This window comes from Chelon labrosus (assembly GCF_963514085.1).
Source record: "Chelon labrosus genome assembly, chromosome: 11".
Taxonomy (NCBI): domain Eukaryota; kingdom Metazoa; phylum Chordata; class Actinopteri; order Mugiliformes; family Mugilidae; genus Chelon; species Chelon labrosus.
The window spans coordinates 3190895-3214744 of NC_140344.1; the positions used below are offsets into that span (position 1 = coordinate 3190895).

Consider the following 23850-nt stretch of genomic DNA (forward strand, 5'->3'; position numbering starts at 1 on the left):
GTATATAACTGTATTTGTTTGTATGTTTCTGTTTTTTTCCTGCAATAGCGCTGGAGACTGCAATGTTAGTATGATCCACAGATCATCAGACAATAATCTGACTGCTTAGTGTCTCTCCTGTATAGGGAAATGTGCCGTTCTCAAAGAACACAATCTGAAGCAGCTTTAGTCCACAAAATCTGCAGAGCAGTATACTAGGCTTGTGGTATTTTCATTTTATCGATCACTTAATACATGCTTAGTTTACACAAAAGACCAGAGCAAATGGAGCTATAAAAATACATACCGAATTTCTAACAGAAGAGTTTAACTCTCAAACTCTTTCCGTTGAGTATTATATTTACAACTGAACTCAGTCGCCTTTTTTTTTTCTTCCACATGACAGCGGTGAAGTTGCCACAAGTCACTTGATCATTTCATTTACGTTCTTGATCACTTTTCCCATCACTGCCCATTTTCTTCCTTTGCCTCCATTGGCAGCGCTAAAGTGGCAGATGACACGGCAAGTGGCGGTGCAGCATTAACGTCTGCGGCGGAGGCACGATGAAAACAACGCCCACGGCCCATATGCATGCAGAGTTTTATGCCACAGTGTAAAACTGATCAATCATAGGTGTTGAGATGTGGCGGTTTGATCAGCCCTAAGTGGCAGTGTGGTGTACAGGCATCTGCTTCTACACTATTAATAACACACCACGCTCTGCCGCTGCCATGGCGACTGGTGGATCTCTGCTCCGAGTTTCAGATGTGATGTTAACTACAAATTAGAGGCGTTTTTTTAGAGCACCGACACAAGCTGTCACAGCTTAAATTTAGAAATGAATCATAATTGTTTTCCCGGTTACTGTCACTGTCGGTAACAGCCTCTCTGCCTCGCCAATTTTTGTTGTTGTTGTTCCGTTACAAAGATGTCAAAGTGACGAGCTGGTGTTTTAGACACTCCACACTGATGCTGCCTTCTTCTCGCTACAGATATATATATTTTTTTGTATCCAAAAATCAAAACATCATTGAGTTACACCGCTGATTGAAAACTGAATCATCCTGCAGTAACATATATTTCATTTAAAATGTATTATCTAGAAGACTGCAAAAAGTCAATTTACCTCTAACTGCTGCAACAAAAGTAAGTTGAAAAACAATCCCAAACACACAAGGAACATCTGAAACTATGACAACTAAAGCTTTTCAGCGATCAGCAGCTCTCATATCTGTGATAGACTGGTCTCTTGCAAGCCCAGGAGGAACTGTTCTGTCTTCAGTAATAAGAACTCGCATACAAAATATTACATTATTGTTATACTATGATATATTTTGTTAGACTGTACTTGGTGCCTGCATTTCCAACATATTCTCTGGCTAACCTGTTTCCTGCACTTCATATCAGATCATACAGATTTGAATCATTCTACATCATTGTGCTTAGTCTTGTTGTATACTGTATCAATCACCCTCCTTGGAATTACTTTTTTTATATTAGTGCTCGAATACTCTTTTAAAATTTTTAAAACCCTTTTTCTGGAATATACACAGCCCATGAATAGATCTGACTGTTAAAGACCTCTCCTGCTTCACCAAAAAGTGTGTTCACTGCAAATTTCAAATTTCCAAGTCACATACGTGCTAGCATACTAGGCATCTGTTTCTCCCAACTAGTTATGATATCATGAAGGCCACCTTACCCTGTTCAGCTGATGAATGAAAAAAACACACCGTAGACAAGTCAGGCGTGCTCTTACTTACCCTTGTCACGCTAAAATGCTTTCTACGAGAAAAACACATTATATTATTTGTCTGACTGTCTTCTCTGTGTCTCATTCTTCTTTCTTCTTCCGTGGGAAGGGAAGAGAGGTGAGTTTTATTGTTTGGTCCATGTCACCCTCCAATCATGTGTGTGTTATTATGAGCCCCTGCAGTCATGTGTAGTCTCGTGTCACTAACGGCGTCTTTCTATGTCTGTTTCTGTGAGAATCAGTGTACTCCATAATAAATGGACTGTTGTAATCAAAACATTGACAAAATGTTCTTATCCCTTGTAGGGCAGAGCAATTCACAGTCAAATCTAAGAGTGAAAGTTTGTTGTCAAGGCAAGACTGGTTTGAGTTAAGATTAGACAAAGATTCTGTGTTTTACAGCTCTTAATGCAAATCTGATGTGCATTATGTTATGAGCACGCCCAGAACACTGATAAACTATTCTTCAGAAGCAAAATTCAAGTTTATTTAATATTGTAATGCAGTTTTGTACCACATAAGGGAAGGCAGTATCAGGGCTGTGACACACCAAGCCATCGGCAGGCCATTTTCTGGTGTCAGGCCATCGGTGAGCGTCTGTGGCCCTTGTTTTGGTGGTGTTTTATGCACCGTTTGCCACTAGTTGGATGATAAATCTGTAATGGAATGAGGCAGTGACAGATATCACTCTGGTCGTTGTTTTTGCAGTGTTTTCAAGCGCAACTTTTTGGCCCAGGCAACACAAGGGGAGGTAACAGCCGGCTTTTGTTGCTGGTAGTTTTTTGATGTCGGTTTGCTGTGTTCGTAGAAGAAAATAATTGGATATAAAAGAGGAGGTTTGTATGGCGTTCATTCATCATTATGAACACAGAGATCATTTAGTCGGCTGATCTGTTCTCATAAAGTGCTCTTTGATGTGTAAACATTTTACTGTAGTGCTTGTTGTGTGAGCAGGTTACTCTGGCAGTAAATAACAAATCAAACACAAGAAACGTAACATGGACATCAAATCAGATATAAAAGGTAAATGTGAAAGAAAGGCAATGAAAACAAGTGCTCCGGTGCTCTTTTTAGACATTTAAGTGGCTTTCTGAGAATTTAATCTCTTTATAGTAGCATAAATGTGTGCCTTAATGAGAAAAACTAATGGTTTTACAAAGTTTTGTGCCAATTTGTGTACATTTAAGTACATCTGTGACATTTTACAACTTAGATGGTTCCTGTTGGTGCTGGTAGAAAGAGATGATGATCATCCTGGGGAGACCATCGCTATCTGTCCAACATTTCATGGTTATGCATCCAGTAGCTGTTGAGATCTCTCAGTCTGGACCAAAGTAGTTCAACAACTGACACTGCTATCCCTACAGTCACAATGTACAATGTACATCCACTCTATGCCCTTCAGCTCAATTAAATGCTACACAATACACTTTAATTTCATTTTATACATCAGATTTCTCACTACTTTGCATTGATTGCATTTAGTCCTTTCATGTCTCCACACCACAAGGCCCCTGTTCACGCAGCCAGCTCCACAAAGACTTGGTTTTTCCTGTTTTTTCCTTGAAGGACTTGACTGGTCTGTGCAAAACCCTGACCTCAACCCTATCCAACGCCTTCGGAAGGAGGTGCAGCACAGATTGCGAGCTGGGCCTTGTCACCCCACAATTCCTCTTGTCGTTGAATGTCTCTGAAATAACTCCTCATTATCTATGTGGTCACATTCATGTTCAGAGTTCACCAGCATTCAGGTTTTTGGCTTTGAAAGGCAGCCATTGTTGTCTCTGTTCTAACAATCCAACTTCACATTCAAGATGTTCTCTCAACAATATGGAAAATATTCAGTAATTAGGCTTTCTCACATTTTTGGACAAAATGATTTTCGGTGGGAGGATCTGAAATGAAGTTTGTCCTTGGTGTTACAATAAGTACATTAGCCCTTTACAGCACCAACAGTGCTAAAATAATAGGACGTCGGCTTGGTAGGATGGTGGAGCTTTTTTTGAGCAGTGCAGTCTTTTTTCACATCATCTTTCTCCTTTCTTTTGCCTGTTATCTTCTCCTTTACTGCTAGTATTTTGTCTCTTGCTAATTCTTATTTTTTCTCCTTTCCCCATATCCCAATGTTTCATTGTCATGTAGACCACTTTGTTTTTAACCTTCTTTCTGACATTCCATTATTCCATATTTGGTCTCTTCTCGCCCCTCTTCCTTCTTTGATTCTACCCATTTCGTCAAGTTTTATTTCTCTTTTTTAAAATGTTCTTTCTTGAAGGCTGCATTTGCAAATCAGGAGATAAGTAAAGTTCTCTGCTGTGCTGTGGAATGTCAGTGTTAGAAAAGTGCTGACAGAGGCATTTAAGAAAATTCTTACTAGTGGTTCTAGAGAGCATGGATAAAACAACATATTTTGTTTAAGTTGGGGTATATTGATCACCACCATCTCTGTGGTTGGTAATATAAAATTATCCACTAGATATTTCGTTCCTTGACTATGGCTTTTCAGTCATAGTCAGTATTATGTGTTCCTTTGGCAGGAATATGCCTCAAAAAGCTAGATTTGCACACATGCCCTTGATTGAACTCCTTTTTTTTTCTGAAGCTCTCTCACTGCATCGAGGTGATTTCAGTATTTCCAATTACTTGGAGTAACATTATACTTGAATGCAAACATTCTGTATGTTGTACATGTAATGAATATATTGTAGATTATTTTGAGGAGATAAAAAGTTATTTTCTTTTTTTTTTTTTTCCTCTCGTGATCAGGTTTAAAAATCCACATCAATCTGCTTTGGTGAAATTCTCCATGTGGGGTCAATACCTTTGATAGATACTGTTTGTTATTCCCTTGCTGTGTGCCTGGTGTCTTATAAAGGTCTTGATGACCAAAATCTGACTAAGAAAAATGACTTGTTAAAAGCTGCAGATGTCTGAATAAATGGCTTCTGCTGCTTTTAAGCCAGAAAAAGCCCACAGGTTCCAATGTGAAAGTACCTGCTGATTCACTAATGCAGATATCTCCAGCTATCTAAAGAGCATCACGGCTTTGTGGCTGTGTGGCTCTCCAGTGGACAGAGGTCAGTTTGCTCAGGTGAACTCAGCTATTGATGACTAAAGGACCTCTGAGAGAAAAGTGCAACCAGCCTTGAATCATATGCTGATGCACTGAGGTCAGTATTTGTGTTTGATGGAGCCAGTGATGAAAGATGGGAAAAGAGAAATGACACAGTAGTGCCTTGTACTCATGGCCTTGAGGGACTAGTCTTCATGCGTTTCAAATGCGCCTTTTGAGTTTTGTGTTGCTGACAACAAACAACAAACAGCATTAAACCAGCCTGACGATTCTTGAACTGTCTCCTCTTGAGACATCCCTTTCAGCAGCAGCTGCTTGTAAATAAGTGATGCTTCACTGAAATCAGAATAAGAAAATAGACAAAAAGCAAAAGATCCTTTGAGAATCAAAGAGGCGAGAGATGCAAATAATACAATTTGAAGAAGAAAATCAACAAGAAAAGTGGTAGAAAAAAATAAATAAATGGCCAAAGGCTATGTTCCCATAAGTTCATATAAAAACAAAACCAAGAGGGAAAAACGAGAAAAGACAAAAAGAAAATTCAGGTGAAGGAAGATGAGGATGAAAGGAAATGAAAACAGTACAAATGTAAACCTAAACTGCCGACTTCATGCTGGACCTCAGAGAACTGATTCCAAGAAGAAATTGAACATTTAGCTGTTGTTTTGCAGTTTTAAAATATGGTTTGGATTGAAAATACTTCTACCTTCTTGCTTGTAGTAGGTAATGTACAGTTGGTTAAGTCTTGGCAATTTTTGTGTCCATGGTTAAAAGAAATGAACATTAACTGCCAATAGGAAATGGGAAATAAACAATGATCTCTATGGCCTGCCATAATGTGTTTTACCATCAAATCCATCCCACACCTATGTATACTTAATCACTGTAATATACATATGACATTACCCGGGTTTAGAAATCAGAGAAGGGCATTTGGAAGTAAGAACAACTATTTGAGTAGTAGTAAGTCTGTGTCTCTATCCCAACAGCACAACAACTTCCTTAGTGGCTTTTCCTCTAAAATAAGCTTATTGCATCTCTCCACCTGCTCAGGCGTTCTCGTGGTGGCCCGAGCTGATGGCTGAACATGCTGAGACGTTCCTGTCTCTCTACAGAGCTGACATGGACTCCGCTCTGCAGGTGCAGCCTGTGGACTCTTGGAACAGCTTCCCACTATTTCAGCTCCTGAACAACTTCCTGCGAACTGACCGTGAGTCTGACATTTTCCTTTTAGATGGACGCCACAGTTTTGCTAGCATGTTTTATCATGTCCTCTCTCCAGAAGGATCCTATCTATCTAGGAGTTATGGTCCAAAAACTTGCTTCTCTAAATTCTTGGTCATCACTGCCACCCTTTACACCAACGTCACAAGTGTCCAGTGTTTTATTACATACATTTACATCCAGATAACTATTTCAAATATTTTAACTGGATCAACTTTCATATATGTTCATCCTTATCAAAGCTGCAAATTCACAGATCAGGCCTAACATTATGACCACCTTCCTAATATTGTGTAGGTCTCCCTTGTTCCTCCAAAACAGTTGTGACTCATCAGAGAATGGACGTGGGCTTTCTGAGGGTGTCCTGTGGTGGCAACAACAGAATGTTGTTAGTGGGGGCCTTTGGGTCCTGTGGGTTGAGGGGAGGGCCTCTGTGGATCATCCCACAGATACTTGATCACTTTGGATCTAGTGAATTTGGAGGCCAGGTCAACACTTTGTGCTTTGTTTTTTCCATCTTTTTTGAGTTGTTCCTGAACTGTTGCTATGGAGTAGGGGTGCCTGGTCTGGTCTAGGTGGTGGTAAATGGTAAATGGTCTTGTTTTTAAACTTGTTGGGAACATCTACCCATATGCTCACACAAGCACACACACATTCACACACTCAGTCTATCTACTGAGCCGCAGCCACCCCATGGGTGGTACATGTACAGCCACATGAATGCCAGGTCCAAAAGTTTCCCAGCAGAACATTGTATTGTCACATGATGGTCAATGTTGTCAGTGGTCATAATGTTATGCTAAAAACCCACAAACTGTTACAAAATAGTTTTTTGCTCACCAGTTACCATTTAACAAGACACTGCAAAACATTTATAAATCTTAACACATACAAAAGAAAAGAAACAAATGACAAGTTACCCCGAGTCCACACCCTTCATTTCACGGAAATGCTCTATAAAAGTTTGCCGTCTTTAAAAACTTCTCCTCATGTTTTTCATAGTTAATTTGATGGATTTCATTGATTAGGTTTGAGTGTGTTGGTGCAGTTTTCTGTTTCTAATTCAAATGAATGATCAGGCTGACAAATACCATAATCTGTTACTATTTTAAATCAAAACTTTTGACAAAGTTAAAAAAAAAATTCTCCTATAGAAAAGTAAGGTATTAATAAGTATAAGTAATAAGTATTGTATATATGCAATAATCTGCATATACAAGTGTAAAGAAAATAACAGTAATGTTGTTGTACACAATAAATACAGTATCTCCATTAAATTGTGCAATGCCTGTGAAAGGGCTGCCAAAATTAAACCAACAGTGTCTATGCACAGTAAGTATGTCCATGTGCATACACAATAAATGTCCACAATAAATCTCAAAGTACGGTAAAATTGTCCACAGGCTGTGGTAAGCACAAACCGTAAAGACAACAGTGTATATAAACAGTGCATGTGTAAGGGGATTATATACAGTTTGTTTAAGGAGGTAGATGACTGCAGTTGAGTGGCGTCTGTTATCAGATCACAGTCAGTTGAGGCTAGAGGTACTTGGAGATGTGGGATTGTGTAGCTTAATGGCTCTTGGCAAGAAAGAGCCTTCCTAAACGTGCCTCTGAGCTTCCTCAGCTCCACATGCTCATAATAGCTTTCAGCTTCTCTCCCATCCCTCTTTTCCGTCCTTGCTTCTGCACTGTCCAGTTTTAGCTTACCCAGTTTGTACTTGGGATGGTTGAAAATGAAATGTACAGTTATAAATTCTCCTCATGCAACAAGACCCCTTCCAATAGAAACCCTGCTGTAGTCAGGTTCATAAAGTGATAGCCAGTGTACAAATGCAGTGGGAATAAATGGCAGCCCTGGTAGATTGCATTAAATTAAAGAAGTCAGATCTAAGCTAATTACTTTCTACTGATGACACTGGAGATGCATATAGAAGCACAGTTAAAGCCAAGCCTTGGGATGGGCAAGAGAGATATTTCCACTCAACCTGGTCAAATGCCTTTTCAGCATCTAGAGATGTAAGTATTTCAGCACAGGTGTTGGAATTTGATAAATACATCAAACTGAATGGCAAATATTGTGCACTATTTAATCAGAATTGGCTCCTTGTGAATAGAAGACAATTTTTTATAATTCACATTATTTCCAACCAAAACCTGGAATCTGATTTCATTCAATGGACTCTAGCTTTGCTAACTCTCAATTCCAATTAGCTGTTGTTGATGTTCTTCATTTTCATATATATATATATATATATAATGCCCTTTAAGACCGATTACATAGTGTTCAAGGTTCAAGGTTCGTTTTATTTTACAAATCATGTGTTACTACTAAGAGAGTTAATTAACACTGGTCACACCAGAGAAAACAAGGCTTCATACAAGAGGAGGTTAATGGCACCTTTTTACACCCTAGCAGAGATGTAATTAACACAAGCGACCAGTCAAAGGACAATATATTCTTCAGTCTACTCGTCATGAGATGGCTGCCTGGAATATGAACACATATGAGGTTTCCTGTCTCACTTTAGTATCATTATTTATTTATTCCTACAAATTTAGGTATTAGACAGTGAACCTACTACCTACCTACTACAGAACTTTTATTGCAACGATGCAACTCAGGTCTGATTCTATAAATTAACAGTTTACAAATGCTGTATGTATTTCTGTCTGACAGGTACAACCTTTTGTAAGTTGTATTTTTTGGTTGTAAAGAAATGTGATTTATTTTGAATCTGTTTACATTTTGTCAGTCAACATGACCCCAAAAGATTAATGAAAAGAGAAAGGTACAAGAATTACAATCTTGTATCTGTCTCTTAACAAGAATACATCCAGTCACGAAGCTTAGCTGAGCACGACAACTGGAATGCCAACCGGTAGCCTGGCTCTGTCCAAAGATAACAAAATCTACCGTCAATTAATCGGATGCTGACTATTTTTGTAATTTGTCTGTTTAGCCCTTACCAAAGCCTACTATAAAAATGACACATTAGGCGTTATATGCTGGCCTCTTATTACCTCTAAATGATGACAAGACACCAGAAGATCACTGATTCTGGCCAGGAAATGGCCATACCCAGATTATCTGTTTCCTCGAGTTTCCAGGTTATGTTCTAGTTAACTGGCTGCTGGCTCTACAGACAAGAAGTATCAATCTTCTGCTAGGCAAAGACAATAGTGTCCCTCCAATTTTGAGTTGTAGAACCACAGTGCTTACGTCCACTAAGTACAACAATCAAGTTTCTTCTTAGTTTGATATTAAAGAACCTAATGGGTAAAATAATAGCCTTTACCTAAAGAAATGTTAATCTGAAAAGGGTCCAGAAAGGTATGATTTGTACTGTAGATGAGCTATGCTTCTGGGATCAAAAGTGACTGCACAAGTGTACATGATATTGTGTGTCAGTGACAGTCCACAGCAAGGAAGGCAAAGCCTGAGATAGTTGGGTGAGAAACGAGCAGGCTAGTCTCCCAGGACTTCATTAGTTTTAATTCCTCTCGCTCTGCTTCATCATGATTAACACTAGCCTTTTTGTCCTCCGGAGAGTAAAACCTGCCTGCCTCACAACTGCTCGTCTTCACATGCTGAAAAGCAAGTGAGCATTTAAAATATCTATACGACAACTGAGACATAATACACTTGTTGAACTTGAAAATACTCATTGAAATACAGTCACCTGAGATCATCTGATTGGCAGTTACTGCCAAGGTGTTGTTGTCTAAAAGATACTGTAAATAATTGTGTGGTTTAGAGAAGTCAAACGTCTTTGTTTATTAAACCCTTTTTTCCTTTTTCTTTTTATCGTCTGACTGGGACAGAACTCAAACTAATCTCTTTCCTCTCATTTTGGACATAATTATCAGCGGGAAGACCTTATTTGTGCAGTCAAAACTATGATTTCCGCTCTTGATCTGTTTTGTCACCATCTATTGCCTCATTATGTTCCAATTTGAGTTGGCTAATGTTATGACACTTGGAATAATTACGGGATGAACAGAGGATGGTAATTAGAAAGAATATAAGATATGAGACGCAAAAAAAGAGAATCCTCGGCTTTTCACATAATGAAACACTGAGTTTTTTGTTCCCAACAGTGCCCTTGGGCTGTCTATCTGCCTGCCTGTCTGTTACTGTATTTGAGGTACTTTGGCATCAGCCACGTTAAATAACGCCTTGTATCTTGCCAAATTTCTGCTGGCTCAAAGACAAAGCCTTGCAGGCGACGGAGGGCTTGAAAAGAGAAAACAATGAGCTGAAATTTTTCTCCAACAGTCAAATGAAATCTCAACAATGAGATGCAGTTTATCAGGGAAGAAAATATTACAGCAATCTCAAATACAGCAGTGCAATGTTGATGTTTATCACACTTTAATTGAAGTTTCCACAGTCACTGTTCAGTTTTTTTCCCCCCCACAATGTTCAGACCTTGACGCGTTAAAAAGCACATTACAAAAATAAGTGGGTGTCCAAAAACAGTTTCATTATTCCTGAAGTCATGTTGTTTGTTGCTGTGTGGATGTGTTCCAGAAAAGGGTTCACTATTCATAAATACACAAAACATTTCCTGTTTGTTCTCCCCCTCTCTCCCCCTCTCAATTTTTTTTTTTTTTTTTTTCAATCAATGTCAGTAAAGATTGACAGAAATTTACCTTGACCGCATCTTTCATTTCTTCTTGTATTGTTGAACTAGTAAGCATTTGTTGTGTTGGATGTGCTATGTGAGTAAAACTAAATACACTGATGCCATGCCTAAAATGATTTTATATATTATTTTCTTCAAATAGTGGATTTTTTAGCTTTCTGGAAAATTAAAGTAAACATTTCTATGATTATGAGGATGGCTCACAAACAAACTAATAAAAGGATTTTATGTTGCCCTTGAAGTCCAAAAAGATATTTTTAATTCATGTTAAAACAGATGATAACGCGTATAGTAAAATTACATAAAATACATGGACTATTACACTTTTGTACAGTGTTTTGAGATAAAATCAGGAAAATGCATTTTAATCATCTGCATTTTTCTGGAGAAGCACTGTTAGGTACTAAATCCAAAATAGCACCCTCAGGTTTACCTATTTATCAAAAAAAAGTAGATACTAATTGAGTCATGCTACTTCTCTCTATGCCCTGCCTGACCTGAAGACTTCACATCTTACCACATATAAACAGGTTTATGCAGGTAACCCTCCTTAAGCTTTAGTTAGGGAAAGATTGGTTTTAATTCAGTTCAAATTTCAACAAGTCTCTGAAGCAGTGAAGTGGTAAAACGTCTTCTCAAAAAACTCTACAAGTCCAGTTGCCTTTTTTGAACCTTTTTTTGGATATACCATGATCTGGATGACTGAGAACCTTCACAGACACAATCCTCTGAAGTATTAGTTGGCTTTTAAAATACTGTATACTTGCTATTGCAAATAAGATTTTTTTGTGATTTAATGTGTTCGTCTGTTGTAGTTTTTTCATAAAAATCTGAAAAGTTATAAAAGTTGCTCACCATGTTCTACTGACCCACAGCTCACCTGTGCAATGGGACGTTTCACAAGCACCTGCAGGACCTGTTTGTCCCCCTAGTGGTGCGGTACATCGACCTCATGGAGTCATCCATTGCCCAGTCCATCCACCGTGGCTTTGAGCAGGAGACCTGGCAGTCCGTCAAGTAAGGGTTATCCGTTGTCATCACAAGCAAATGATCAAGTGTGGTAAAGAAACCTTAAGCAGCATAAACAAAACCTTCGTACTTTTCTTTGGGCTTTATAACCCCTATTAATGAGTGTACATAAATAAATCAAAAATCAAAAATCTAAATAGCATGTTACAAATCGTATTTTATCTTCAATCATATTCGAGCAACACATTTTCCAGTAAAGTAATGACGAGTTGATTGTGTTAATGACTATTTACAGAATATTTCACAAATGGTCTTCATCTGATATAATTCTTGTCAGGCCCTGTACAAGAAGCCAGTTCCATTTTCTTGATAAAAACTGACATGTAGATTTGGTTCATATAGATTCTGAACAAATTCACTGCTGCACAGGGTAGCAGGGGAGCATAAGGAGGTAGTATTGCATTTACAACACAAGGACACACTGCACTCTTTGACAAAAAGCACCTGATCTGAAGGAAAAATGAATTTATAGAAACGGGCAGTGATTTTTCCGTCTTTTATTGTCATCTACTGTTCATCAATTACTGCAGGCTGAACAAACGGCTGCTATTATATTCTTCTTCTTCTGTGTGTATGCTCTGCTAAAGAATTCCCATGATTACGGTCACTTTTTCTTCTCTTTCTCTTTGTTATCCTTTCAACGTTTTTCTTTGGCACCGTTGATCAAACTTGCCGCGGACTCTGACCCGGCAGGTCATTAACTAACAATCTAGCCAGCGTTCCTCTTCCCAAAGTCCCCAGCCTGCCCCTCACATTGCCGCAGATGCCCAGCTTCTCTACGCCGGCCTGGATGGGGCCACTGTGTGAAAACACGTATGTATGACGGGGTAGACGACTATGAGGCTCTGAACTAGAGGTCCTCACAAGGGCTGAGAATATGTCACTAAAAAAAAAAAAAAACCCACTTGTGCTTACATCCAGAATAGGATTCTTCAATAGAAAAAATATCCAGACAGACAAAAGGCAACATTTGATGAGACCATTAACATCTGTGGTCTTTGCAGATGACCTCACACTAGTTCATTTCTGGCCTTGCTCTGCATTAAATAAACACAGCTGGCCTGTTTCAAGAGTTCAGCTTTATTTAGCAAGCTGTATACACAGATTCAGGCGTAAAGGAGCCATGCCACACACGTGTCTAATGCTAATGGCAAATATTAATACATTAACATGCTAATGGTCAGCATTTGTACAGCACTTAGTGTACTGTACGTACACTAAGTGCTGTATAATTAGTATATTTGCGTTAGTGTGCAACATCAAGACTAACAGCATTGGGCTGTTACAAGCAAATGTTCAAATTTCAGCATGCACATTTGAATGTATAACATCATGAATAAAATCTGAAAAAAAAAGAAACATAACATACGAGGCACAATCTCTAACATGATGGAAGCACATTCAAGTCAGTAATGCTGCATTTTCATTGACTGACTGAATGCGCTGCAGTTGTAGAAAAAATGTTTAAAGTAGCGGGAGACAGAAGACTTGGATCAGCTCAGGTCTGAGTATGAGGTTTGGATGAAGACCTGTAGTCTGGATTGTCATTTGATTGTCCTGCATGCTCAGCAGTGGCATGACAGCTTTGTTTCTGTTCAGTTTGTATGCATGTTTGTCAAGGTGTAACCATTGCTAAAATGAATTATTATAATAAAGAAACCACTCCAGCTCCAACAACTACATTGATTATTTTCCCCTTGTTACTCAGTTGCATGGCCCCCTGTTCACATTTTATTGTTCTTCTGTAAAAGTAATGCATCCTGTTCCTGGTCTCTGAAAGTAAACGGAAAAGCATTATTTTCGACTGAATGAGCCACGCTCAGCACTCTCTGAGTTTCGTGGTTTTAAATTGTTTCTGGGACACTGTGGCTCCTTTTTCAGCAGGGTGTCTCCTGCATTCGTCATTCCTCAGAGATTGTTGCTGAAGATTTTGTGATTTGCCATGTGTCACAGTCTTTGCTGTGCTGTGTGCATGCCACAATGTGAGGAGTGTCAATGTAATAATAACACAGCACCCCAATTTTCTGTTGCAGCTTGCAAGGAATAAATCTACCTGACATCTTGTGAGTTGAACAATATTTTGAAAGTCAAATAAAGCTCGCCTGCTTCTCTTCACCTTCGAAGTCCCAATAAACACTAGACGTGCTTTCCACAAAGTATATTCCTACAATGTTATCATCACTGGAGGTTTATACACAAAATATGTGGTATGAGTTATGAGTTTTGATCATAAAATCTGGTTCACCTAGTCTTAAGTGTTGGAGACTTGACTACAAACACCCAAGAACCTCATGGTGGTCACAAATAAAAAAAAATCTCCTATTCATTTTTTTTTTTTAGGTTTTATGAAAATGCTCAGTATAAGGCTTTTTTAAATTTATTTATTTATTTTTAAAGATGTACTTGCTGCATGGAGTCCTTCTCATAACTATGTGTAACCTTCATTTATTTTACTGGGCTCTGGTCAGTTTCTACACTGCTCCACAGAGGAGGTTAACTAAGTTTGGATGGTGCGGGTTGGCTTCCTCTATTTTGCTCATCTCTGTCCGGCTTGCTACTGGTCAATTCAAGTTTGTGTGTCAGGTTTGACCAAAGCTAACCTCCTGTAGATTCTGTGCTGGATGTATTTTCAAAGTTAACTGAATATAATGAACTACCACTGTCACTGACACGATACATTACTTCCTCATTAAAACATTTTGAAAGCCACTAAAACAATCATAATGCGATAACTCAGTCGTGAGTAACAGGCTGCTTAACCTCATGTACAGAGCGTGTATAGGCTTGTTTGTATTGAACTGAACTTGGCAGCTTGGACTACCAACATACTGAGCAGACTACTGAAGTGAAGACAGAGTGAATCTATCCTGAATGCTGGGCTGTGTGAACAGTTGACTTACTGTTGTGCATTTGAATGGTGCACGATGAATTAGTTCTTTCCTTTGTCTTATAAATCCTCTTACAAATCCAAGATGTAAATGCTGGTGTTACTGTACCTAAATGGAGGCAGTATGTATAGAAAATGTATAATGGAGATCCAACATTCTCTGGCACCCCCTCTAATTTCTGTTGTGTATCATCTAAATATGTTTGGCCTTTGGATTGCTGGTCAGAAACAAGTTATTTAAGCCATCATCTTGGGCTTTGGAAACATATGATAGCCTTTTAGTGCAACTACATGTTAATCAATTAAATTCAAACTTGATTGGGAGCTTAATCAACAGTGTAAATAATTATTGGTTGCAGTTGTACTGCAGATTTAGCTGTGATATCAGTCCCATCAGTGTGGCTTCCCAGAAACATTTCTTTGTAGTTCATGTGTCTGTCAGCCAGTTTTAGAGTGAGCCTAACTATCAGCATTGGTGGCCATGTTTGGGGGGGTGAGAGGGTCTCAAGAGGCTGGTCGAGGGTGTGTTTCTTAAAAAGGCTTCTCATTCTGACTCCCCCAGCCTTTCCCACAAAACAGACCACACTGTTCCTCTACCTCACTTCACTTGGCCCTCCTCAATCCATGAAAAAAAGAGAGAGAAAAAAAAAAAAGCTGGCACTTCATTAGTGAGCACAGACGGGCGAGTGGGATCGTCCCGTTCCCCAGGGAGCGGGGCAGAGCGCGCTCTGAGAAGAGCACCACTAATTAGACATGAGGGGGATAGCCACTGAGCGTTTAATTGCACCACGGACTCAGCCCAAAGCATTTATTCCTGTGCGCCACTTGTTAAGGTAACAGTCTTTTAAAGGCAAAGTGAGAAAAGTGAGGGAGTGAGTGGCGCTTGTTTTAACCCCCTTGTCACCTTCCTCCCCCCTCCTCCATCCTCCCGTGGCTGTCATTCTAGCTGGGCGCTGTACACTTGGATGTCAGAGGCAGCGAGCGTTGCCATGTGTTGCTGTGTAACCTGTGCGCAGGGGAGAAGGCGGGGAGATGTCCATCTGTCTCTGTTTCAGCCTGGTGCCGTGTTTACGGGCTGAAACCACACAGCTCTTCACCTAAACTAACCAAACCTGTTGAAGAACCACACCTGAAGCTGATACACTAGTCTTGTACAAGCACTGGTTGAATTAAAAAACTATCTGAAGATCTTTTTGTTGCAGAGAGATAATCCCCATATTTTAAGTAGCACATCTTTAAACATTCCGTTTTTATCGCCGGCTGTGAAGCTTCAGAACCACGTTTTACAGGATGGCCTTTTACCTGTTTAATGCAAGTGTCTATAATGCGCAACTGCAGTTTATTTGTAGAGAAACAAAGCATTGACAAGGTCTCACTTGCATACGAGACACAGAAAAAGACCAAAACCAAAAATTACACTGTTATTTTAGAACCTTTATGACAATAAATGAAAATGTAGCTACAAAACATAGAAACATAAATATATTTGCCTAAAATTGGGTTAAAATAAGATTACATGTACACCAAAACATAGAATGTAAGGAGACTGAGAATGTTCTCTTTCTGGCCAAAGTGTAGTGCCCAAAAAGTGTGTGGAAGGGAATATAGTAGTAATGGAACATTTTATTTGAAGTATAAATTCTATCTGAGAATACATCTCCTTTATTCCTGTAGTGATGTACCAGCAATACTTAGGGAAAGGTTGCTTTGCAAACAGTGTCCCTTTACTTTACAGGTCCATTGATAGTAAGCATTCTATTACTTTTTGTCGAACAAATTAGCTTTCCCGCAGAAGATTCCCTAGCAACGCTGGAAAGCTGCACAGGTTTGTGTAAAAGCTTGTTGTTTATTGCAGTTAATTATACTCTCTGTTTTCCCTGCAGTAACGGCTCGGCCACATCTGAAGATTTGTTCTGGAAGCTAGATGCTCTGCAGATGTTCGTGCTCGACCTGCACTGGCCAGAGCCCGAGTTCGCCAAACATCTGGAGCAGAGACTCAAATTGATGGCCAGCGATATGATGGAGGCTTGCGTTAAGAGGTCAGACTGAGGGGTCACCATAGTTAGATCAGGATTTCTGTGTTCATGTACATCTGTTGGATCGAATAACAGATGGTCTCGACTGCTCTTAGCATTTAGTTCAAATCTGAGAAAACTAATGTCTGACTTGAAATATTTTCCTTTTTGAAAATCATTAACTTATTTATTATAATTAATAATCTTCCAAAAAAGCGTCACTGTTTGATGAAAACAGCACCATGATAAACAGTCATGAATGTGGCTTTGTGTTTTGTCCCCCAGAACAAAATCTGCGTTTGATGCCAAAATACAGAAAGCAAGTAAGTCGACAGACTTCCGAGTGCCGCTGTCAGTCTGCACCATGTTCAACGTGCTAATGGATGCCAAAAAGCAGTGCTCCAAACTCTGCGTGCTGGACAGCGGTCAGGAGGTAAGCTAATATAACATAAGGGTTTATAAGTCAGTTTTAACCCTTTACAGATTTTTATTTTTATTCATTTTTGAAAAAGAAAAGCATCACTGGTGTCAGGAGTCACTCACAAGAATCTCCATTTCGTTATTAGAAGATTATATTTGAATATTAATAAAAAACAATACTCAGTAATAAACAAACTCAATCCAACCCATTCATTTTACAATCTGTTCATTTTCTTAAAGCAGCAAAAACTAATCTGCCAGTCTCGGACATCTTCTGTTTTGTAACAGTGGTTAAGATTTGAAGTATTTTATAAAATTTGAATTATTTTATGCACAAATGAACTTTTTTCAGTGTCATAGACTTGACAGCAGTAAATACTGTATTGCACACATTTCTGTGATAACAGTAAAAGTAGTGGAGATTTAGCATCAGACTGCATTCTGTCAGCCCAATGATGGTCAGTATGCTGAATGTAAAAAGGATCAGCGGATATGACGGTGTTGTTTTATCTTGTCTGGTGAGATGTTGTGGTGGTGACATAGTGACCAGTAAGCTACCTTGGCTGGCTAGTAAACTGGCAACATACTAGGCATCCCAGAAGATGTTTGGCAGGGACAATATTTGTTTGGATAACAGTTAAAGTTTCATGCAGATTCACCCTTTTTGAGTGGATCCCTTTAATTTCTGCAACTTTACTGAAATTAAGTGCTGTATTACATGATTTTGGTATAATCAGGTCTGGTCTTGGCAATGTCCTCAACACTTGAACTAGTACATGCAAATAATCTGAAACAACAGCACAATCTCAACTAGGGCCGTTTTGAAATGGTCTCCACAATGGCAGAATATATATTTTGTTTGTCAAGAATTGTCTGAGTATCAGCTAAAGAGATGGATGGATGTATTTTTCAATTTGCATCTCACAACTCACCATCAGAGACTCATTCCTCACAGAGTGAAAGTGCGCCAGCTTCCAGAACCCCTTAGCCGTCTTTTATTTCCCGCCTTACACTGAACGGGTCAAGTCAAACTGTCAGATCAGCCACTAAAACATGACAGTTTCCCTCCAAACATCCAGCAGAAGGGGAGTTCAGGAGTATTTGTGTTCACTTGAAACGCTCGACATGAGCTGTTAAATGGATGACCGTGAAGTCTGTGTGAGGCAGCGGCCTTGACGTCGCTGAGAGCAAAACCCTTGGCCGCCGGCAGTCTTGACAGAGAGCTAAGCTTGCTGTTCTCTTAACCTTCAGCATCCTCACTTCTCCAGCTTCCACCAGGCCTCTGCTGCTCGAAAACACCTTCTGTCCATTTACTCCTGCTGACACACACTGAACCTTGCCTGCAGAGACACGCTGTATACCAGCTTTGACCATGTAAACAGCAACCACATATACTGTTACTGCCACTGCTGGTTCGCAAGTACATCATATGCAGTCATCAAAAAGCACATTTAATGCTGTAATGGTATGTAGTACAATTATGCAGTGTGTGTATATGCTTAGTAAAATGCTACCCCCTCATATTAAAAACAAATCATTTTCATAAAGTTATTTTACTTTTTCTAGTGTTGTGTTAAATGAACCTATCTATTTCTTAGTTTCCGGTTGCTCATTACTGGCTTTGGCATCACTAGCCAAAGCTACCTAAAGCTAGCCAAAGCAGTATGCCAACTTGGCCTCCGCTGTTCTTATTGTGTCTTCACCAGTGTCTTTCTCCCTCATTAATTTAAGCCATCATATTTAGTACTGGCATCACAAGGAGGAAAGGTGAGGTCACAGGTTATAGCATCTGGAATATACTATACACTGTTGAGATATTTACATTGACACTAGAAGGACGATAATAGAGAACCAGAAGCTTTGAGAAGGAAAAGAAAACTAATTTTATATGTAAGGATTTGAAGGTATTTTTCTAAATATACAAACATGTACATTCAACTGGAAGAACATATCTCCATTTTTTCATTTATCAGAAGCAACAGCACAAACACTTTATTGTATAACATAATTAACATCCTGGATAGAGATGTCAACAAACAGGTCAGATCTAAACATTTCACGTCCGTCCAGTTGAGAGGAACAAACTGATTTCATGAAGTCTATCTGCGTTTCTACATACAACAGACCTTCGTCTGACAGAGTGTCACTTTTTTAACGTTCTGTTTGTCAGCGTGAACTTCATTCAGCTTTAAAACTCTGTCTGAATAACCTTGGTGGTTAAATGGTAATATGTGAGTTTCTGACTGAAGAATGATCTATTCTCAGGAGTTTTGAAAAGGAGAAAAGCCTTTACAACTTGTCTTCTTAGTGCTGGTTTTCACGTTTGATTTTTAAAGCTGACAATGGGTGATATATACCATGATAATGTTGGATTTAACAACTCAAAGAAGTGTTACACAGTCTCACAATTGCTCTCTCTTATTCAATATCACAAAGAAAATGCGTATGCTGTTAGACAATATGACTTATAAGATTAAATATTTGCTTCAAGGTTAAAAACTACAGAAGAACTTAAAACATTAGGGAAATAATTACTGAAAATTATGATCACCTCTGTGGACAAAAACTGAATTTTTTACAAAATTGGAAATACAAACAGCCCATTCATTAAATGCATGCCTCAGGTCTTAGGCCACCATGAAATATGTTACACTTCAATTTCATAATTTCACTTCACTGTTAATTTCTTAACTCTGTTATGGTAACAGAGAATTTAAAATCTAATTGACTCACTGTGATTACCTTCTTTTCTTTGTCTTCCTGTTATGTTCTCCCCTGTCCACGTGGACTCTACATCACTGTTTGAATCCCAGATTGACAAACAATGGGTAAGTACCTCCATCCTCTCATCATCTTTTCTTTCCGTCCCTACCTAATTCAGCATTTCCTTGTACTGAAATAGTTTATGGAAATAAAAGTGAAGTCGTGTTAGGGGTTTTCTGAACAATACACCAAAGTTAATTCCAAACTTCTTATTTTTGCTTTTAACATTGAGCTGTTCACTTTGTTGCCCATTCATAATCATTAAAAGCTTTTACAATCTTATACTTCTTTTCTTTGCCCACACCCAAGTATGTGAGACAGAGAAAATTAAAGAATCTGCAAGGCTGGGACTCTCTGGAACTTGTAACAAGCGACATCACAGTATCATATCATTGTCATCAGGTGGTATTGTTTGGTGGTATTGTTTTCATTTCATTTCATTTCCTGGAAATTCTTCTCATGCTTAGAAAACCCAAACCCCTAATGTTGAAAACTGGAATGGCACTAGCCTTTAAACAAGGTACTGTTGTTTCTTCGTTCCTGAATAGTTGACACATTGTAGATTTAGAGATTGATTTGATTATTATTATTATCTCTTATTGGCTGTGGACATTCGCTGCAACACAAGAAGTGTTATGATATGCTGTCATCAGTTATGGTATCTAAATTGAAGACACACCCAACCCATTCGTGTTGTTGTTGTGCAACCTCTTTACATTATATTATAGGATTATTGTGTGCAGGTCACCTGCAGTTACTTGTCAAAACACACACAACAGAATTCATGACAGTAATACTCAGGAAAATTCTAAAAATTCTGGTTAAGTGCAATTATAGAACAAGTCGTTATGCCATCCATGTAGACAGATAGAATGATTGAAAGAGGAGCATACATCTCTTTCATCATATGCACATGAGGAATCAGAAAAAAACTCAAATGCTTTTTATGTAAACATGACGTATGCTACACTTACAAACATACAGTGTTTTCAGGAACAGAGCAACAGGCTGACATCTGACTATTGATGCTACTTGCTGGCCGATCTAATCACCCTGCGTATTTATCTACACACGCCACTTTTCTTTTTTTTTTTTTTTTTTAACAAGCTGATCAATTGTTTTTCAGTTCTTCATTCCCAGACGATCATCATGAAAATACAGTCTTGTTCAGCTGAAGGTGAAAGCTAGAAGAGTCTGTTTCTCTTCTCGCGCATTGCTTCACCAAACTGAACAGCCAATGAGAGCGATATCTCTCACCTATGGGTTCACCATGTGACTAATAAGTCACAGACAGAAGTCTGATTAGTGCCAATAGTATGGGACACTAGGACCACAGACAGCCTGACACTGGCCAGTGGCTGACCGTCGTCCATTTCAGTCTGCCATTTTTTAAGCCAAATTCTGCCACAGCTCCCTTTTTCCCTTGTTGTTTATGGGGAAAACGGTAATTTGACTGGCAAGCGAGCAGACGGCTTGTAAAGAATCTGCACTTGACAGTTTAATCTAGAAGAGAAACTTCTCCCCTTAATTAATAAATTCTGTTTTTATAGATTCCTGGTAAACTGGGCTGATCAACCAAAATCACTAAAAATGCTAATCAGTCTGCTGCCGTGTTGTTGCTGGGGTCAGTTCAATAGTGTTCTGGGGTCTTGTTAAAAATGTGACCCAATTCAGAGCCACAAGATCTTGCAGAGCTGAAGTAGAAGCAGTGGCTGCAGCTTAACAAGCAAATAAACGTTTTTAAAAGAAATAATTGTTCTTTTCAGTATTTGCTTTGCATATGGCAAAGACCAAACAATTTCTTCTATCCGTCTCTGCTTTTTTATTGCCATCATTGTAGGAAAAAGCAGCAGTGTTAATTGAGGTAAAAAAGAGAGAAAAGAAAGGCCCTCAAGATTTGCCAGAAAGATTCAGCGCACTGAAAGAGAGCTGCCGTTTTGTAGACTTGTGGAAGGGGAAAAAAATTGGCGGTGACCTCCCTGGACCCACAATTTGTCAGCGATCTGTGCGCTTTGTTGATTGAAATTTTTAATTTGGGTGTTCTTTGGATGGCCAGTGAAAGGGCATTGTCGCCAAGAGATGAACTCCCCTGCTGCTGCTGCCATTCAGCGCTCAGCCCCAGCCTTTTTTTCTCTCCTTCCTTCAAGGGAAAAGGTGCCATGAATATTTTTTCCAGGAGGGGGGGGCGGGGGACATGAAATGGCGGATTAATTGAATCTTGTGTGAGCCTTTGGTCCTCGCAGCTGGACCGGTGCTTTAGAGCAATACAAGGCTGCTCTAATTGTAGGGAGACGCACAAAAAGTATCCTTCAGATTCCTTTGCGTTTCCAGCGCGGATGGGAATGTTATTCAGCCAAATAATGCATCCTATTAGCTGCTTAACTCAGCAGCGTTTCACGGATGGGAAGGTTTTTCACGCCTTGCTGTGTCGGTGGGGGTGTGTGCACTTGTGTTTGTGTGTGTAGACTCGATGTTCATACAGAGTGTTGTAGGTTTTTATTTCTGTCTTTTACAGTACAGACAATATTGTCGTGTATGAGGAAAGCAGGGAGTCATTTTTAACCTTTGTGTACCATCACTTTCCTGAAAATAACAAAATATTGCTTTTTGTTCCCCTCCATGTCTCTCATAAAAACATTTCTATTCCCCACCTCCATGCCCCCTCACCCATTCAGCAACAGTACCACTCCAAAATCGATGTTCTGATTGACGAGGCGTTCAAAGAAATGATTTCCAGCCTTGTCTCAAAGGTAAATCCCTTTTTATCTCCGAAACAAACCTTCTAGCTGTCTTTGTACTGTTGTATATTTTTTTGTAATATCTGTCAAATACTAAAATAGTCAGTTTTTTCAGGGTGTGGGGTTACTTTTAATTTAAAGGGAATATATATTGGCTGAATGTACTTGAAAGTTCTTGATACAAGATGAAAATGTTGACTCTAAATTGTGGTTATTTCTCCCCCCCACTGCCTGCAGTTTGCCTCTGTTTTAGACTGCGTCCTCTCCAAGCTCTCAAGATATGATGAAGGGACTTTCTTCTCTTCAATCCTCTCTTTCACAGTGAGTAACCATGTTTTTGTTCCACAAAAAAGAGAGCGCTGAGCTGTTTCTTTCACTGTTCACAGAGGCAACCTGTTATTTGCTGGAAACCAAATCTTCTCAGCTAAACTTCAGTATCATTCTTCTTCTTCTCCCCTTTCCTACGACTCCCTCTGCCTCCCCCTGAAAGGTGAAAGCAGCTGCCAAATATGTGGAAGTCCCTGTGAGTCTGTCGATTTGCTGTTTTTGTTTTTCACCTTGTCTGTCACATAGTTTTGTGTCCATTCACATTCAGGCAGTCAAAGCGTTGAGCAAAAAATGCAAAGTGGCTGCACTTTGCATTGAGCCTCTGTCAGTTGCTTTTTTTGTGTGTGTTTGTCACACTGGGTTAAATATGTGCGAATGATAAGGAAGGTTTTAATTCCTTGCGCAGCTCCAGAGCCAAAGATCATGCAACAAATCTAATTGATTGCACTCTTGTCCTTGGAGATGTGTTTTGTGATTCTGTGGGCGGTGGCAGCATTCGGGTGTCGAGCGATTAATGAACTGTGGCGGTGTGGCAAAGATCAGATGCTGCGATTAGGCGAACGGAGGGAGAAACACAACGACGCGTACAACACTGAAGTTAAAGTGTTGAAGTGGTGAGGCATTAACGTTGGACAACATTCAATGTGCGACTCAGACAGAGAGGTTTATTCTCCAGAATTAGATCTCACAAAGAGAAGGTGACCCCTCGTTTTCTAAAGTGATAAACAGATCGAAATTAACAAAGTACAATTCCCCTGAGATTTGGGTTTTTGCACGTTTTACATTTTGCATCTCTGAGATATGAATTCTGGCAGCTTTTATAAGCATCCACTGGGATTTAAGGATATTTTAAAATCAGTTTTTCAAATCTCTCAGGCTTTAATCCAAATTACAAATACAAGGACTAGGAATAATTAGGAATAGTGAGACAGGACATGTTTTTGACAGCTATAAAACATAATTTTAATTTTAAAAATGATGAAACAAGCTGA

At 39.2% G+C, this 23850-nt stretch overlaps 1 protein-coding gene across 1 annotated transcript in view; it reads left to right on the forward strand.

The window, feature by feature from the left end:
• Nucleotides 1-23850, forward strand: part of cadps2 (Ca++-dependent secretion activator 2) — a 184383-nt gene that overhangs the window by 141053 nt on the left and 19480 nt on the right. Inside the window, exons 18-24 of the mRNA XM_084555350.1 lie at nucleotides 5860-6016; nucleotides 11555-11696; nucleotides 16479-16634; nucleotides 16896-17043; nucleotides 19844-19858; nucleotides 22469-22543; nucleotides 22769-22852. Coding sequence (XP_084411476.1) covers nucleotides 5860-6016; nucleotides 11555-11696; nucleotides 16479-16634; nucleotides 16896-17043; nucleotides 19844-19858; nucleotides 22469-22543; nucleotides 22769-22852 — 777 coding nt within the window. The remainder of the gene's footprint in view (nucleotides 1-5859; nucleotides 6017-11554; nucleotides 11697-16478; nucleotides 16635-16895; nucleotides 17044-19843; nucleotides 19859-22468; nucleotides 22544-22768; nucleotides 22853-23850) is intronic.